We start from the raw sequence: 14,568 nt of genomic DNA on the forward strand, positions 1-14,568 counted from the left end.
CCTACGTCGAGAATCAAGTATCTGGGAGCATTTCTCGACGCCAAAGCAGACCGAATCTACACACCACGGGATCGATGGGACAAGATTCGGAACAGGATTGTCAGTCTAATGGGGAACAAAGCTGCATCGATTCGTGTATGGATGTCTCTGCTCGGCTCGCTCACGTCCATTCAAGACTTTACTATGAGAGGCAGAATACGCTTGCGGGAACCTCAGATTTGGCTAAACCAATTCTGTAGTTGGGATCTAGAGGAAACGATCTCCCCCCCAACTTAGTACGTCAAGAACTATTATGGTGGACAGTCGACAGCAATGTTCTCCAGGGAGTGTACTTTCGACCTGCTCCTCCAGAGGTCTCAATTTATTCAGACGCCTTGACCACAGGCTGGGGCGCTCATATGGACGCATATCAGGCTCAAGGTATTTGGTCTCGGGAGGAAAGCACTCTTCACATCAACTGTCTCGAGATGTTGGCACTTCGGAAGGCCCTTTCCCACTGGTATTGGAAGCTTCTTTGGAAAAGTATCATGCCTTTTACGGACAACAGTACGGTAGTAGCGTACATAAACGAGCAGGGAGGAACGAAATCGCAGAACCTCCTTCATATTACTCAGGACTTGTTCAGGATAGCAGATATGATGAAGAGCGTAATCAGGGCACGCCTCATACCGGGCAAAGTGAACATTTTAGCAGATTCCCTCTCCAGGCAGGGCAGGGTTGTGACTACGGAGTGGACTCTAAATATGGAGGCTTTCAAACTCATTTCGAACAAGTGGGAGACCCCATCCATAGATCTATTTGCAACATCAAGGAACAACAGACTTCCGATCTTTGTGAGCCCTGTCCCGGATCCAAGGGCCTGGGCAGTAGATGCCCTATCAATATCGTGGGAGAACCTCATAGCTTACGCATTCCCTCCTTTCAAACTAATACCAGACGTTCTGACCAAGATTGTTCAACACAATTGTGTAGTATACCTTGTAGCTCCAGCTTGGCCAACAAGGGCGTGGTTCACAGATCTGCTTCATCTTGTGACAGACAAGCCACTTTGACTACCCCTGTGGGACAAACTGCTCAGTCAACCCAGGTCACACACATTCCACAAGAATGTAAGTCTTCTGTCACTTCACGTTTGGAGGCTATCTGTAGTTCCCTCAAGGAACAGGGGTTTAACGAACAGACTACTATGGCTATCTCCGAATCTATTAGACCATCAACAGCAGCCCTCTATGATGTCAAGTGGAATGCTTTCAACCAGTCGAGAAGACAGCAGCGACTCCTCAGTCTTCCAGTCACCATCCCCATTATAGCGGACTTCTTGTTCTACCTCAGGTCAGTTAAGAGACTGAAACACAATACAATTGAAGGCTATAGATCTGCAATTGCGTCAGTGTTAGATCTACAAGGACTGTCAGTGGGATCGGATCGCTCCTTGCATAAGCTTATCAGATCATTCCAGATTAGGGACATGACTTCCCCATCAAGATTTCCTAAATGGGACCTTTGTCTAGTTTTACAAGCTCTACAGAGATATCCGTTCGAACCTATGCAAAATACCGCTTTGAAATATTTGAGCTTCAAGACGGCATTCCTATTGGCTTTTGCAATGGCGTCAGGAGTGTCGGAACTGCATGCGATTGACGTGAAATCCATTGTCTTTGTGGAAGGATATAAGTCAATGTCTTGTAGGACAGTACCGTAGTTCGCGACTAAGAACCAGACTGCTGCATCAGGTCCACTGGGACACAGATCTTATGTGATACCAGCTCTACCAGCCACTGCTTCAAGATCTGACAGATCAAGATTATTATGTCTAATTCGAGCTCTTAGATGGTACCTACATCGCACATCTAGTTTTAGACGGAGTCGTCGTCGTCTTTTCCTGTCTTGCAAAACAAATGAAAACTATTGCTTCCTGGCTCAGAAAGACTATTGCCTTTGCCTATCAGGGGTTGGATCAAGAGACAGTTTCCACTACAGTCCATTTGAGTCAGAAACGGACTGATGAATTGCAAATGTTATCATTGTACAAAATTGCCACATAAATATAAATAGTACACATGTTTATCATTTACTAATACTCTACAGCTTTCTTATATTTGAAAATTGTCCGGACTCCACCAAAAAAGTTGTTTAAGAAACTATCATCATTGAAAATGCAAAAGTTGTTATCTGTCGCGGCGGGGTGAAACCACAGAAACGGAACAGCCAGTCATGGCAGGGGACATCACAAAATCTATTCCGGGAGACCTGTCGGTTCCTCGTCTGTGGTAGTGTCATAGTCATGACTTAAAGGGATAACAAGTGGTGCCACAGTTGCCTTTTGTAAGCCATCCCGAGACCAGTAACCTTGTTCAATGACGTTAGCTACCTTGTTGACACAGTTTTGCCAAGTTGCAGTCGTGATTTTGTTAAGGGATTCCTTAACCAAAACCTCTACGTCACGTAATCTAAAAGTTGTGTTTGATCTGGCAACATCTCCTTTGACAATACCCCATATCATTTCAATGGGGTTAAGGTCACAGTGATAGGGTGGAAGTCGCAGAATATTGTGACCCTTACTTTTTATGTAACTGTCAACTTTGTAGAAAGGTTCACCTTTGTGGGGTTTTATGATCTCATATAGCTGAGGCTTCGTTGCCTTTGAAGACCGTGCGATCTGAAATTTGTCGAGCCATGATATCATATCACCTTTTTGACTGTTCGATGTCGGGGCTTTATTGTCGGGGTCCTGCACGCTGTGGTATGGAGCATTGTCCAATACGATAAAAGACTTCTCTGGTAGAGCTGGTACCAACTTGTTTTTAACCCAATCGAGGAAAACCGCACCGTTCATCTCGGAATGGTAGTCTCTGTTATCTGTGGACTTTGCCCTGAATACCAAGTCGCAGCCTGGGAGAAAGCCTTTGCTGGAGCAACCAGCATGGAGAATGATTAGTCTCTCTCCTTTCCCTAGAGGCAGCTTTCGTGACCCTGATCACCCCATCGGGTACCCACTGACTGCTGGCAGTGTGCAGGCATTGACCCAGGTCTCGTCCAAGTACACTGGCTCGAACCCTTCCTCGCGACTTCTTCTTTATAACCCTGAGAAAATTATTTCTCAAGTTTAAGCGATATCAGGGCTGTTCACAGAGTACTGACCTATTCTCCCCGAAATTTTGTTATAACGACGATACCGAAAAGAGTGTAAGAGTCGCCAGAGTGTGTACTTTGATATACTGAGGTTGTGTTCTTGCTTCAAATGCTTTTTTAAAAATTTTCAGCGACATGTATTTGTTTTCAGAATAGAGCTTGTTGATAGACTGCCTTACAAGGTTCTTTTGAAAGTTGTCCAAATGTTTTAATTTGTGTGATTTTGACACGACCCCTACCTGCTTTGCATCAACCTCACAATGTTTGTGTTCCAGACCATTTGTCAGTACCCTGGCTGATACTCCTAAAGCTTTTGCTGCCCGCTCACGGAATTTATTAATGGCATCAAATGGTTTGCCCCTTTCGGCTTCAGCACAGAAAAAATCGTACACTTTAATCATCAACTGTTTCACGTCAGCATTCAACTTCATTTGTCATCAGGCATAACGAGATAGTGGCTGTTCCATTTCTGCTGTTTCACCCTGCCGCGACAGATAACAACTTTTGCGTTTTCAATGATGATAGTTTCTTAAACAACTTTTTTGGTGGAGTCCGGAAAATTTTCAAATATAAGAAAGCTGTTGGGGGTCAACTAGGAAACCGGAAGTGACGTCATAGACCTGGAAGACACACACACACCCACCCCACCACCCCCACCCCCTAAACCGGAAGTGACGTCATAGACTGGAAGCGGGTTCCAGATTTGGACCGGAAATGATGTCAGAAATGATGTCAGATATCCGGAAGTGATGTAAAGGGTAACGATGGGTCTTCAAGAAGTTGTAAGGCCAATTTTGGATGAATTATTGATGGTAAATACTTAGTCAAGAAGGAAAGAGACTGCTCACCTAATGATTGAGATTGATCTTCCTTCACAATTAATACAACTCTACGAGTTAATACGGTATAGATACTCCTAAGTCATAGTTATCCTAGAAGGTCTGGGATGTTCTCAGGAATATATATTAGTGGTATGTAGAGGTTTATACTTCTAGGGATAGCCCACCATCCTTATGTGGGGTTCAGGCAACCATAATCCAGAGGGAAGGTTTACACTATAATTAGGAACAATTACATGTATTGTTAGTAATTGTTAGTAAACTTACCTCTGGATTATGGGATTTATATCCCGACCGACCTTCCCTGCCTTATCCTTTAGAAGTTATTGTGAGGTTATCAAACAGACAATAGGATGACGTCATGTCAAGGGGAGGTATAATTCTGCCATAGTCCACATATCTCACTGCCATTATCACTGTTGTTGCATCAATTACATATATGAAAGTTTCTACTGTGCCTGAAAACCAATCCTTGTTGCACTCCTACGAAGGAAGTTCTCCATGGACTTTTCTGTTGATAGTCCTCACTTCACCTCAGCTATTCAGGAAAAAGACTTTGAGGGCATCACCCCAAAGACAATCTTGATGGCCCTTGCTACTGACGCCTTTATGTTGGAACACCATGCATTGGATGTTAAGCGAGAGCAGTTTAATATGAAGAAAGATGGCAAGGTTTTTCTTTGGTCTTCATTGGGAATTTATAGTGCAGTATCAGTTGCCAGAACAGCTGGATAGAGTTTTCACTATTCCACTGTTGTCCACCATTCTCTGGCCTGATAATTATGAAGATCTGTCACTCTTCTGTGCTACAACTTTGAATATCTATATTGCTGCAACACAAGACCATTGCAGGGTGTGCAAGTGCCTGTTTACTGCAGCCTCCACAGCAGAAGTATCTGGTATGACCATAGAATTTTGGATTAGATGAAGCATTCTTCAAGTGTACTCCTTTGCTGGTCTACACCTCCAGTTGCCCCCAACCCGTGAGAACCCCGAGCAGTAGCCATGATCATGCCTCTGCACAGCAACTACTCCTTAACATCAGATAGTGTTGTCCAGTGCAGAAGATCTATCCCTCTCAGTGCAGTCATATTTGGTGACTTCGTTATAGGTTTTGGAGGCCAGCAATCTACAATGATGCTGAGGTGATTGACACTCACACTCACTATCTTCTACTCTTGCAAGCAATCACATTAGTGGAGTATGAATTCTGCGTTCTATGCTTGAGATTGAGCTTATGGAGCAGTTCTGCTTTTCACCTGTATGATGTGGATGATGTGGACAGTTTCAAAGAATTCACCGTCTGGAAGTAAAGACCAAAAGGTATTTTGGAGATTCTGGAGTCTATTGGGACTAAGCTGAAGAAGCACTCCTCTTTCTTAGTTTCGTCATTTGTCCTTTGACAAATGAAATGGTGAGAAATCACATAACATGCAAAAATGAGAATCAAGGAACATCAGGCATCTGTGAAGAAAAAAGACTCCAGCTCAACCATTTCTGACCACACCAAAGCCCATCCAAATCATATCGTCCTTTGGAACAACATCAACATCCTTGCAGCCAACCGATCAGACTACAAGATAAGAAAACTCTTAGAGACAATTAACATCAAATTACTCAACCGACAGTCAACAGAGATCAAGGTTTAACTGTTTGGAGAGGCATTCTAGAAGTTTTAAGTAATAGGAATGACAAGTATTTACATCCCTACAGCTTACCCTCATCTAGTCAAGGCCAATCAAGATGAAGTGGCCCCTAACCTTTGTCCAATTGAATTCATAGCCATTTTCTATAACCACACTGTACATCAAACTTGTTAATTGTATAAACTCAAGTATCCATCATGTACATATTCTCCTTGTCCATAATGTTGTGGATCACTTTCTAGATAATAGGGGTGTCACGATACAGGTGCCTCACAATACGATATGTATCTCGATACTGAGGTCACGATATGATACGTATTGCGATACGACATTTACGACATTCTGTGCATAACAAGCGGCCATTACCTTGATGGTAAGTTGTCTGATGTTGAAACCATAGTTCACTGAAAACCTGTAGACAACTAATCAAAATCACTTCTGTTATAGGCAGAGATTAATAGAGAAAGGACAACTGCCCATCAGCCAAGTACCCATCATGGATCACTCACTCTCAACAAGTCATGTTTGCTGTTCTGTGTAAAAAAATATAAGAGACAAATGTGTTAAGACTCATTGTTTTAATATTCTGCCTGTCTGCATTTAACAAACAAGAAATAGACGAACTTTCTTCCATATCCACTCCAGTATCATAGTCACTGAATTGGGAACATTCGACAACATAGTCCTTCACAGTCAATAATTAACTGTACTATGCACTGGGTGGTGATATGCAGATTACCTGAATGAAGTCAATAACAAACTTTCAAATTGTTTTACCTATTACAACAACTAAGAAAACCTAAGTTGCATATTCTCTTTATTAACATAGACATTACAAAAATTGTCACTGGAGATGTCACTATAGTACAATATTTAACCGATACATAAAGCAAACCTTAAAGTGAACTTGCTGTTCTCTCTAGAATGTAACTTGCTACAAAAAAACCCAACTTTTTCAGGGGTGGAAATAACTTTAAAATTGCTAGTGTACTCTGGTACAGTGGCACATGTAAAATCATTTAATTAGTGCTAGTCACACCTGATTTCCCTGGCAGGTTTCGGGGATCACAGGAAACTGTCTAGTCGTACAAACAAGTCTTGATTGTTTAATTGTGTCGTAAAGATATATGTTGAAAGAAATCAGGTGTGAATACATGTCGTGTATTGCAAGCTTTATGTAATTTTATTGCAAGTTTCTCTTGTAGACCTTTTGTTGGCTTGTATGTTTATATTTTATCCCAATATGCATACACATGTATTCTTTGTATGTAACAGATGAGACACACGTTAACAAATTCTCTCTCTTATATCATTGTGTGAGGTTTAAATTTACAAAACATCTATGACAATGACATACTGTAAAGAAGAATTTACTTTCATACTTTATAATCTTAATTTGAAAATAGCGGTTTTGCCGATACATTTCTAGTGTTTACGAATTATTTTAATGAAAGTACTATAACGCTAGTCTGTGACTAGCACAAAGCACATTCATAGCATTCCACTTTATTTCATACAGATTTAATGCAGAAAACATACGTGACCATACAAATATACATATACAAAATGTATACTACATATTCCTTGCATAGACATAAAATAAAGAGTCACGTGATAGGGCGTCATCAAATTTCCCGAATAGAACGTTCGGTATCTCAACTGTTTAATGTAGTGGCTGGTCATATGTTATCTGCGACCAATTGTATCATGAGATACCTGTCACAGAGGAAAGGACAGGTGATGGGGCGTGGGCGAAATTTCTGAAGAGCACGTTTGGTCACTCAGCAGCTTGGATAGAGATTGGTTATTGGCTATATCTTTGACCAGTCGATATGCTGGGTTTCGGCTTTATCAACTATCATGTAACAGTTTGTGTATTGTAAACATACACACTGGTATCTCAACTGTTCAGTATAGTGGCTGGTCATATGTTATCTGCGACCAATTGTATCATGAGATACCTGTCACAGAGGAAAGGACAGGTGACGGGGCGTGGGTGAAATTTCTGAAGAGCACGTTTGGTCACTCAGCAGCTTGGATAGAGATTGATTATTGGCTATATCGTTGACCAGTCGATATGCTGGGTTTCGGCTTTATCAACTCAAGCTATCATGTAACAGTTTGAGTATTGTAAACATACACACTGGTAACGATGTATGAAATATACACATAAGACAAATAGGAGTAGATACTCACTTTGGCGAGTTTATTTGTCCTCATTTTAGTGTTTTTCGATAAGTAAAACAAAGCGATTGAAATCCAACCACTGAGTAGAGGTAGTATTTATTTTCATAAACATTTTATGCACACAACTAGTACATAAAACATAATGGTTTGCTGTACATGTAAATATAATCTTCACCTTGATACAAATGACTATCCAAACTAGAGTACACGCATTACAGAATTCACGAGGTGACACTATACTGAATTATTATAGTGTATAAACTTGCAGTTGACACCCCCACCCCCAATATTTATGAAGGTGGGCGTGCCTATATCTTTACTGAATGCAAACGAGGTTCATAAGATTACATGGGCACAATGTGTTAAGCCCATTTCTGGTGTCCCCCGCCGTGATATTGCTGGAATATTGCTAAAAGCGGCGTAAAACTCAACTCAGTCAGTCAGTCATAAGATTACAGATGTGCATGCATGTATAAACATCACAGAGAGGGGCGTGACTCCATAAAGCAAGATGTCCAATGATATAACAGTGCATCTGTTTATTTTACACATGTCACAGGACAAACCTTTCAACAAGGACGTAACTACATATGCATTCTACCGGAGGCTGTTATTTCAAGGTTGAAAGAGGCGTTCAATTATCTCATTACTGTAATCTGCTTGAATGATTATACGCATGTGTATCGATACCGTAACTGATATACTATCCAGCTTTTATTGACGATGGATCAATAGAGACTGAGTTGATTGATACACGTGGTAATTGCACGGATTTGATAATTACACAGATCAAATACAAACGCGTTTTACAGAATGCTCATGTAAATTGCATAGAAAACTGACAATTCAAATCAACATGAAACTTTCAACAGCTTGAACAAAAATGCTTGAAATACCTTTGTATGGCTTACATGTAATAACTTATGATATTACTTCTGTCCATGTGTGACAATGTTTTGAATTACCAACTTACTGTCTTTTGTAACAAATGTTGTAAAACATTTCATTGTTGTAATAACACTGACATGTATATATGTATTCGATGCAAAGGCGACTTATCACTTTATATTCGCTTAGGTAACATTACGAACTTTAGATTATGGAAAACAACTAGTTACAATTCAGTAAACTTCAAATTAGTAAGTTCAATTATGTTTAATCTATTCGAACTTGGATGTATAATTACTTGTGTTTATACATTATGTTTCAGTATATGAAACATGACAACGTAATGATGCCTAAAAGTAAATTCAAACTATTCTATTGTGTTTGAATTCTTTGTATGTCCTTGAAATTTCGTATATTGTTTCCTATTTATTAGGTAGTTGAAGGAAATATAATTTTTAGTAACCTCTAAACCATTACATCTAATTCAATCAAGGTGCATACGAAGTATTTTAGTATCCATTCCCAAGGAAGAGTACCAGGCACTTACCTCTGTAAAACATCATAATCCCTTTTCACGACATCCGTTCATTTGCTAAAGCGGCTTTACAAGCCTATGATAATGATTAGCAATTGTTATCAAAACACTTTAAATACTTCTTCTGATTGATACTAAAGGTGGGATCTCTCGTAAGAAAAGCTAACATTTGCTCAGTACTGCTAAATTGGTTGAAATAATAGGTACAGTGCGATTTTTAAAAGTACAACACACATGTGCATCTCTCGCTGAATAAGAGGTGCTTTCTGTTGACGACTGTATGTGGCTCTTGCTGTGAGAAACTGCTAATTACCTGCCCCATAAACACATCACTCGCTGTGAGGAGCTGATTAATTTGTCCCATAAATGCGTCTCTTGGCCTTATTGAGTTAACCTCAACAAATGAACAAAATAATTCAAAATAATACTTGTTAACAGTAAAGCCTGTAAAAAAACAAACTTTGTCACCTATGGAGCTTTCAGCTGACACATGACACACTGCAAACTTTAGATTAAGTAACTTGTATTTCCCGTATACGAAATATAGGTTTGGCACATTACACAAACTGTTTTTTCACGGCAAACTTTGCGCACACCTTCTTCATAATACACTGGAAACTTGAAATATTTCCAAACAGAAGATTTCAATTGCACGTGAGGGTTCTCAAACTCATCCACAGTGAACTCCATGATGCTACCTTAGGTATCTAAGCAAGGACATACGTGTTGACGTTTCTGATTGGCTATTGTCGCCCGTGTGGCCTAGCCTTATCCAATCAGATCTAGCCCAATGTATTAGCATAGTTGGAAATATAAAGCTAGCATGACTTGTTATCTTGGCGGTCTCGTATATGCTCTTGGAAACCAATTTTATACGAGATATGGGTGCAACATCAAAATAGTAATCGATATATGTAAATAAAAACTGAATCGATATAAAATCACATGAATCATGTATCGTATAGTGCAAAGCTTGCCGATGATGCACCGGTGCATCGGTGAATCGTGACATCCCTATTATCTATCCGTAAAATTGTTCCTCTTCATCATACCAACATCTAATGCCTTTCACAGAGGTTATTGAAAATAGTTGCTGTGAATTGGATCCTATGATGGTGCATTAAACTTGTGAACTGTCAACAGAAATAACTGTTACAATGCATGAGGTGACATAAATTGCCTGTCTTCTTTAATTATAGAACAGAATGCATTATTTGTTAATGACATTGTAATAATTTCATTTTTTTTCTGTTTTTGCAGGTCGTTAAACAGACAGAGAAAGAAGAGTGTCTTGTGATGACCTATGACCATTTGTTTGGCATTCTTGGAGAAAACATTGATCCACTATCAATATCCATTTCTCATCGTGGAACTTGCAAAATATTTATTCTATTTAGGCCTGTGAAAATTTATGATCTGGTGATAAATGGATTGTTTGATACCGTCCATTTCTTAAATATTTTGAGACATTTTCACAAAGAAGCCACATTTTGTCCAGGAATATCTTTAAAATTTCTTCAAACTGATATTCACCCAAGTGCTATTGTGCAATATGAACATCCCTTTCCACGCAGCCAGTCTGTTGACTGTCCAGTATATTGGGAAAAGTCAGATGGGTTGCTGTCTTCCAGCCCATGTTTTCCATGTAATTCCTGCAGTTTGCTAATGGTAAAGACATCTGACAAAAATGATTGTAATCAGGATATCAACTTGCCAAGTGATACTGTCTCAAAATTTGCATCAAAAGAACATGATGTTTGTAATCAGAAAAAAACTAACTCAGCCCTCATGTTGCTATCAAACAACCTGATCCAACCCTCTTTCCCAGAAGATTCAAGATTTGACAACAATGATGATGCTGAACCATTGGTAAAACAGATATGTTCATTCAACAAGAAGAATCATACAAGGAGTTCAGTGACAGATAAAAAGAACAGAAAACATCTTGCAATGGTTTCAACCAAAGTTTCTATGAAACATTCTCTCACAGAAAGAAAACATACTTCTGTTTCTGGTGAACCGGCATGCAAGTATGTAAACAAAAACAGTTTGCATACTGCATTAACCTCTGTAAATGACGCAGATGTACAAGTATATCCAAATGTACAAATTGATGGGATGTCAGAAATGAGTATTTGTGAGACTTCAAAAGTAAGGAGTAAAGTAGCTGAAACCATTGCTGAAGAATTGGAAGCTAATTCCACGCATATATCTGAAAGAAATAAAGTCAGTAGAAGTTGCAGAACATGCATTCCAATGATAGAAAGCGAAGTTACCTGTGACCATGCAGTTTCTGTTGAAAGTAATAATCAGATAGAAGTCAGTCCTACCCATGGGCAAATAACTGATTTGTGTACACGGTCAGGGAGGCAAAACATTGATGCAACACAAATTTTACCATCTCAAAAAGGCACGCACTCAAAAAGACTATGTGATTTAAAATATTCAGTGTTACAATTTTCCAATACAGGTGACTGTTGCACAGAAAGGATTGAGAACTCCTCATCAAATATGGAAACAATGCCCTCTGTCACTGCCACTCTGCCAAGTGTTCTGCATCCAGAATCAGCCAGTGAGACCAAACAAAATGATATTCTGAGAACATCCACACAGTTTAGGAATATCAAGCACAAAAGGCCCAGGATGATAAATGCTACCTTAAGACTGGATGATGTGATTGCCCAGTTAAAAAAATCTGTCAGTAAGCCTCAGCTTTCAGTTTTACATCCACAGTTAGATGGAATGCAACCTACCTCACAAGAGACAATTGACTCTGCATCTGGTAAACTCAGCAATGAAGATTCTGAAGTCAATAAAAATATAAAAAAATGGCCCAAAAGAAAGCGAAAACCATCCAAGAAAGGAATGGAATATCTTGAAAGTTTAAAGTGCAAAAGTTATGAAAGAGAAGTACTCAGTATGATAACTAAGAGAAAAACTGGAAAAAATAGCTTCTTAAAATGCAACAGTGTTGCAGTGGAGACTGTGAGTTCTTTTTGTCCTGACTTTCTCAAACGTGGGAAGGCTACAAAGATTAACAAGACAGGGTTGATGTCAGGTCAGAAAATTGTATCGGGAGCCTCAAACAAACAAAGAAGTTCATGCTCAGAACCAATTCTAAATGCTTCTGAAATGTTACAGAAGTCTCAGGAAAGTATACCTTTGAAACCACCACGTAGAGAAACAGAAACGTTAACAAGAAGAAGAAAGGAAAGCTCCAACCATATCCAGGCCAACAATTCTGATGACATGTCAGTTGTGAAAGAAGATGATGTACAGACTGACACAGAGACACAACTAAAAAGAACAGGTACAGTATGCATGAATACCATTTGCACTCCATCAGAATGGCTTTAAATTTAATTCATATATGTCTGTCAAATGTGTTGAGTTACACTGATAAACAGTCCCATGTAAATTGGAATATTTTGACAGTTTTGTTACAATTTCATTGTCAACCAAGCATTTTTGTATTGTAGACTTTCTTCCTTTTTTTTTATTATAAAATAATCTTGAGCCTTGACAAGGGTTGTTCGTAAAGGATAAAACACAACTCCGAGGTCTTGGTTGGGATTGTAAAACCTGAGAGCAGCAGGGACCCTGCTGCTCGAGGGTTTTACAATCCCGACCAAGACCGAGGGGGAGTGTTTTATCCGACTTATGAACCGTCATGAATGTAAAACACAAATATGTATTATTTTCAATATGCTGAGCAGAACAACATTGATGGAACAGCCCCAAATGATGGAACAGCCGGTGTCAACTGGGATGCGACTGGCAGCCAACACCTTGCCTCGGACACGCAATGCACGTGCTCTGCACACGCTACCCGTGTCATGCACGTGCGCTGCCCGCAGTACCCGTCTTGTGAGGATCACATGGTTCATACTGACAAACAATCTCATTACTCACAGCGATCCTTCATAGCGTAGTGGATAAAATCGCCAAGCTAGAGAGCGATGGGTTGCGGGTTCGAAACCAGTTATCGCCACTGAATCTTGGAAGTTTTCAATAATTAGATATTTTACGATCAGTCATAGCAAGACAAAGTTGTATCAGTCATAAATAATGGTATGGGTATGAGGTTTTACAACGACCATTGTAAAACTCATTCGTACCTCGTATGAGGTTTTACAATGGTCATTGTAAAACCTCCTGCGAGGTATTACAATGATCATTGTAAAACCTCCTGCAATGGTAAAACCTCTACCGAGGTTATTCCATAATGCGAAGCAACTGCAAGAACAATAGACAACATTGGCCATAGGTTTATAAGGGGAGCATATTGATAATTGTGATTTTTTTGGATGCTTTGTCGATCTATAACCTCTTTCCATTTCTTGGGAATACTGAGAGGAACATGAGTTAGATCAAGTATCATACCCCTAATATCAAATTTTACTTTTAGTTCTGAAACTGTAAGGAAATCATGGTCATCACAAATATCCTTAATGTGTACTATTCCTTTTTGGAACCAGTTAAATATAATCAAATTAGGGTGGTTACACAGGTGGTTTAACCAAATGGGTTCCATAAGAATTTCATTTATATCCTTGTAGACTAAAGACTCGCTTTCTGCTTCTTGTCGCAGCACCAAAGTCAATTTGTGAAATCTTCACCCTCTCAGCATGTTCAACTCTCAGGTTGCTGACAAAATGGACCTTCTGACTATCCTCTGGTGGGTGATCATGTTCTGTCGTATTCTTTACAACATTGCCAACAGTTGTGACTCTTCCTTTGCATGTTGACTGAACACACGTCCAGTGTACACAAGACTGTCTCTCGACATTCTTAGTGTTAAGATAACCATCAAGTAGGACTTGGGGGCTACCTCTCCGTGACATAACACACTCAACATTACGCAGACCAGCCATGTTGATGCCATGTTAGTTTGTTGTCAACAGCTATATACCAATTGGAACTACCTCAATTTACTTTCTCATCTCACCTTCTCATTTCCCTTCACTTCTCAATATTACTGTGTATCTTTCATCATGGCTCTAAAACAACTTAATTTCAACATTCAACAACCTACACACTATCCAATTTGTAAACTTGTTCTACTCACTAGAGGTTTATCTTTCATCATGAAACTAAAACAACTTTTAGCTAATCCCAAATTTTCTGGACACAAAACACTAACTGATTAATCCCTCCCTTGATCTCCTCTGTATACTCAATGCACTAATCTCTCTTTGGGTCAGTCCATTAGGCCAGACAGGTAAATGCTGTGTGTTGTTTTAACTAATTGTAGGGGTACTGGGGTGTAGGGGTAGTGGCATGTAGGGGTTATGGGGTACAACCATTCATACCCCTTAATATATCTATTCCATGCATCCAG

The 14,568-nt window shown here is 39.6% G+C and overlaps 1 protein-coding gene and 1 long non-coding RNA gene across 2 annotated transcripts in view; one reads left to right on the top strand and one right to left on the bottom strand.

Moving 5' to 3' along the window:
• Positions 1-14,568, top strand: part of LOC124270676 — a 111,679-nt gene that overhangs the window by 35,559 nt on the left and 61,552 nt on the right. The window contains exon 2 of the mRNA XM_046705708.1: positions 10,488-12,537. Within this exon, the coding sequence (XP_046561664.1) occupies positions 10,488-12,537 (2,050 nt within the window). The remainder of the gene's footprint in view (positions 1-10,487; positions 12,538-14,568) is intronic.
• Positions 1,511-13,122, bottom strand: LOC124270678. Its single transcript, XR_006896858.1, has 3 exons — positions 12,827-13,122; positions 3,057-3,061; positions 1,511-1,522 (listed from the first exon to the last, which is right to left on the bottom strand). It is a non-coding gene; the product is annotated as an uncharacterized LOC124270678 (long non-coding RNA).

Source organism: Haliotis rubra, unplaced genomic scaffold, assembly GCF_003918875.1.
Source record: "Haliotis rubra isolate DU_JTF1 unplaced genomic scaffold, ASM391887v1 Scf1536, whole genome shotgun sequence".
NCBI lineage: Eukaryota > Metazoa > Mollusca > Gastropoda > Lepetellida > Haliotidae > Haliotis > Haliotis rubra.